This window comes from Carassius gibelio, chromosome B23 (assembly GCF_023724105.1).
Source record: "Carassius gibelio isolate Cgi1373 ecotype wild population from Czech Republic chromosome B23, carGib1.2-hapl.c, whole genome shotgun sequence".
Lineage (NCBI taxonomy): Eukaryota > Metazoa > Chordata > Actinopteri > Cypriniformes > Cyprinidae > Carassius > Carassius gibelio.
Genome location: NC_068418.1, coordinates 25,381,083 through 25,386,021, shown reverse-complemented (window position 1 = coordinate 25,386,021; position 4,939 = coordinate 25,381,083). Strand labels below are relative to the sequence as shown.

At 33.3% G+C, this 4,939-nt stretch overlaps 1 protein-coding gene across 1 annotated transcript; it reads right to left on the bottom strand.

Moving 5' to 3' along the window:
- Positions 1-310: 310 nt before the first annotated feature.
- On the bottom strand, positions 311-3,234 carry LOC128012156 (uncharacterized). The gene is made up of 6 exons (XM_052595208.1): positions 2,871-3,234; positions 2,552-2,631; positions 1,353-1,458; positions 1,153-1,266; positions 781-966; positions 311-677 (listed from the first exon to the last, which is right to left on the bottom strand). The coding sequence occupies exons 1-6, from the start codon at positions 2,968-2,970 to the stop codon at positions 622-624; spliced, it is 642 nt and encodes a 213-aa protein (XP_052451168.1). The 5' UTR covers positions 2,971-3,234; the 3' UTR covers positions 311-621.
- Between the last annotated feature and the right edge of the window lie 1,705 nt (positions 3,235-4,939).

Genomic DNA, 4,939 nt, shown 5'->3' with positions numbered 1-4,939 from the left:
TCCTCCTCTGTGCATCACCATCAGTCTGCTTGATCAACAATAGCATGAAAACATGTATTATTAAATACATAAAGGATATTTGTGTTGACATTTAATCATTGCAGAGTTGTGTAATATTCTGCTTTTCTCTGTTTTTGTTCATTTTGAGGAATACTGAATCTGTTTTTGTGCAGGTGAGATGAGTAAACTAACTCATATACTTTTTTTTTTTTTTGTAACTTAAATGTAATGCATTACTTTGGCAGTTACTTTAAAAAGTAATCATATTAATAGCTTGCTATACTTGCAATGCATGACCCAAAAACACTGGTTATGGGATTACTGTTTATTGACCAATATAGGAGATGGTTGAGGATAACAGCGGTCTATTTTATTAACTTTAATATAGCCACAAATTATTTTATAAAGCATTAGATTTTTTACATAAACTTCAACCAATGATTCAATGTTATTTTTTTATGTACAGTATACAGTCTCCTTTAACAGTAGATGAACAGAACTTGAAGGATGCTTTTGCACTCATAGAGTCCGGATCAAGGCATCTTGAACAGATTTAGTTTGAATCTAGACACCAGACACCGGAGATCTTGACTGCTGCATTGGAAACACACACTATGCATGTTAGTTTGGCTCATCTAGACTGATTTCAGTGAAGATATCTTCTGCTGCTCCCTGCCCTGTAATACACACATAAACACAAAGTGACACTGTAAACTCACAACATCACACATGCATAGACCAAAAATCATTCTACAATTACTTTCTTTTGGTTCTACTGACCGGCATTGCTGAAATTATTGTTGTTTTCGTTTTGCGTCGTATCGGTGGCTTCAGCTTCGGTCAAATCGTTTAAATCAGATTCGCCTCCGAGCAGATTCAGGCACAGGTTAAAATCCTCGTCCTTCATTGGTGGAGACAAGCTCGAGTTTGAAGAGAAACTATTTTCTTCTGGAACATTCTGATAATCTTTAAGATAACAGACGGGAAGATCATCACCAATACTGAACACAACAAAGTGAGCTTTTACATCTCATTCATTTCCCTCTCAGTGAAGACAGCAACCATCAAGAGAAGGCTTTCAGTTATAAAGCTATTTGAGAGCTTGCTTATAATGACAGATGTAAAAATGCTACTGTTTGGAAAAAGCTTTACCGTTGTCATTAGTGGATGCTTCTTCAGTTTTCTCTCCACAAGACCCATTTGCTTTGGGATCAGTCTTCTCCTCTGACTTGTCCTCTTGTACGTAGTCCGCACACACAGACAGATCTGAGCAGGAAGACATAGCGAGAGATTAATCAAAACCTACAGGAAGATTTACAGGTTTCTGATCAGACATTCACATTCACACTTGCCTTTGTTAGTTTGTTCATAGCTTATGCCTTGTTGGTCGTTTCTGAGCGGGGTGTCAACGTAATCATTGGCAGCTACGTCCACACGAGTCAGATCAAATGAGTAACTCTACAATCACAATGCAGGAATGATGCAATTAGAATACAGTAGATCACATTAGACTAAGTGTGTGAGTGTGTGTGTGTGTGTGTGTGTGTGAGAGAGAGAGAGAGAGAGTATGCAAAAGCCCCCCCAAAGAAATATACATGCAAGTATGTTAAATGTTGTTTCATTTCATAATTTAATTAAATGTTTTATTTTATATAGTGCGATACAGGATACAGTAAAAAAAAAAAAGCAAATTGTACGAAAACTGCAAGAAATGACTAAAGAGTATTTAAAGCATGAGAAAAGTAGGTGGATAAATAAATGAAAAAAAAATAATTTGATAAATTAAAATTAGTTACATTTTCAGTTAAATTATAATTGATCTATTAACATTTTTATTTGATAAAAATAGAATTTCAAAACAAGAAATTATAGTGTGAGCCTATTTAATTGAAGTGGGTTAGTGAATCAATAGAAATACACTATTTTTGTAATATTGTTTTTATTTATAGATTAAATGACAGTGTTATCCTCTTTGATGTTAGTGATTTAAGCAATTCAATAATAATAATAATAATAATAATAATAATTCATATTACCTAAAGAGTATTTAAAGCTCGTGAAATGTAGGTGGGTAAATAAATGAAAAAAAAGATAAATTAAAATTTGTTACATTTTCTATTAGTTAAATTTAAATTCATTTATTAATAAAAATAAAAAAAATTAGAATTTCAAAACAACAAAATAATTTTCTAAATTATAGTGTGACCCTATTTAAATGAAGTCGTTTAGTGAATCAATTATAAAAAAATAGTAAACAATATTAAAATAAACTATTTTTGTTCAATTTTATTCATACATTTTTTATTTAATAAAATGCAATACAGGATTAAATTCGAAAATGGTAAGAATTCAAAATGCCAGTAAATGACACCGTGGCACTCTTTGATGTGTGATTTAATTGATTCAATATCAATAAAATTAATTTAAATGAAGGAAATGTACTCAATTTCCCTACTTATGGTAAGAAGGTGATTCTAGTCAGAAGACAGCGTACACTAGGGTTTGTCACAGATCATAATTGTACAAATTTAAACAATGTATCAAATCTTACCCTTGTTTTCTTTCTCAAATAATACAAAAGGCCAAGCAGGAAACCAATCATGAGCAAGAAGAGGACCAAAATGATGACACCTGTCAAAAACACACAGAGATCTGTTGTAGTGGTTCTAAGTTTATAATTAAAAGGTTTAATGGGTTAATTAATGAATAGTCTGATCAAGTGACAGTCATTGAAGTCGTCATTCGGTCACAGGTGACAGTGAAGAAATGTATAATGTTACAGAAACTATTTCCTTTCAAATAAACGCTGTTGTTTTTAATGTATTTTTAATCAAATAAATGAAGCCTGTGTTGTGCAGAGTCAAGCTCACCTCCTGCTACTGTTGAATCTGAAACAGAGAAATGACAGCAACTTAATATGTTAAAACTGATTAATGTTTTGTTGTAGTGATACAATACCAAGTTTTGCATAATAACTATATTATCATTTATTATTATATAATCAAGAATGCATTACATTGAACAAAACTGACAGTATAGACATTTATAATGTTACAGAAACTATTGCATTTCAAATAAATGCTGTTGTTTTTAATGTATTTTTGACAGTGGTGGACGAAGTACACAAATCAAGTACTTGAGTAAAAGTACAGATACGCAGGCTATAATAAAATATTACTCCAGTATTTTTTATGTACTTAAATAAAAGGTGCTGATAGATATATTTATTTAGCAATTTCAGTATATAGAATATAGTATATTCAAAAACTAAACAAATCGTACCTAAAAAGTGCACGCATCTAGGCTAATGTGAAGTTACATGATGAAGTCATACTAGTGCGCGTGTGCATTTTGAGTGCGTTCTTTCACTGAATTATTCAGTGTATTCAAATGCATTTATGAATGATCACAAAATTCAAGATATGGGGGTTAGAAAATGTATATATTTATATAATTTTACGTAGTTAATCAATATCACACAAAGAGTGCCATTTCAGTTTTTCTCCAAATATCAGCATGATTAAAATGTGATATTAAGTTACTACAAACAATAATTGAATTACAAATACAAAATGTTGCAGAATAATGTAATATATGAATGAATAATGGCCTAAAGAAATAATAGCCTTTCTTGTCATTATAGAACCTTTTTAGCACAAAAGGTTCTTTGGAGTTGAGTAAACAACCCTATAGAACCTAAATGAACCCTTTTTACTAAAAGTGTGTTGTCATAACGTTCACCTTGGAGATTGAAAATGTTTCTTTTTTGAGACCCCAGGAGCCCAAATTCAGACCCAGAACAGTAAAACCTACAGAAGAGGTGGGAGTTCAAAGGAGGAATCTTTATATTACCAGACTGCAGGGAGAGGAAGAGTAGATAGAAGTCATGATCTGCAAGATTAACCACAATCTGATGTGATCCAACCACCTCAGAGAAAACCAGTGTTGAGCTGCTTTTGAAGCACAGCAGCTGTGGTCAAAGAGTTCTCGTGTGTTCTGATTGGTGGATGATGTTGATGAGTGTTTAAAGACTAGAGCAATCAAATAGTGAGACAGTGTGATTGGATCTGTTCAGCTGGTTATGTTCGTGGATGTTTCGACGTGGAAAGCATTTCGGAATGGAAATATTGATATTTTCCCCCCAGTTTGGGGACAAAGAATCATTTGAATCAGTTCGAGAGTTCGAAGCGGCTTCGCGGATCATTTGAGTCAGTTTGGGGATCGCGAATCATTTGAGTCAGTTCGGGAGTTCGGAGCGGGTTAGCGATTCATTTGAGTCAGTTTGCGGATCGCAAATCATTTGAATCAGTTCGGGAGTTCGGAGCGGGTTAGCGAATCATTTGAGTCGGAGCGGGATCGCGAATCATTTGAGTCAGTTCTGGAGTTTGGAGCGGGTTCGCGAATCATTTGAGTCAGTTTGGGGATCGCAAATCATTTGAATCAATTCGAGAGTTCAGTCAATTATTTAAATCTTAAGCTACGATATGAAACAAATGAATGGAATAAGCAAAGCGCTCACCAATCAAACAGCCGCACTGCGTGTCTCAGTCTCTCAAAAACCAAACCAGTTCTCTCTCAAGAGTAGGCTAATCAGCTTAGATACGGATACATTGTCTACTTGGCCTACATTGCATCTTTAATTTTGCTGTTTAGTGATGTTCACTAAACATTATAGACTCGTTTAAAGAGTTCTGCGTTATGAAAATGTGTGCATTGAATTGATTCAGTCCTGTTCAGATGATCACTAAACGTTTGTCATGACATCTCTCTGCTTGCATGATAAATATTATTTTAGAAATTAATAATTATTTTAGTTTAACACGACATACTTGTTCAGTGATAACTACAGAAAAAAATATAAAAAAGTAATAACGGTCTTATCAAGTAACTGTACAACATTGTATCCGAATAAATGTTGTGATTGTTACATATACAAATA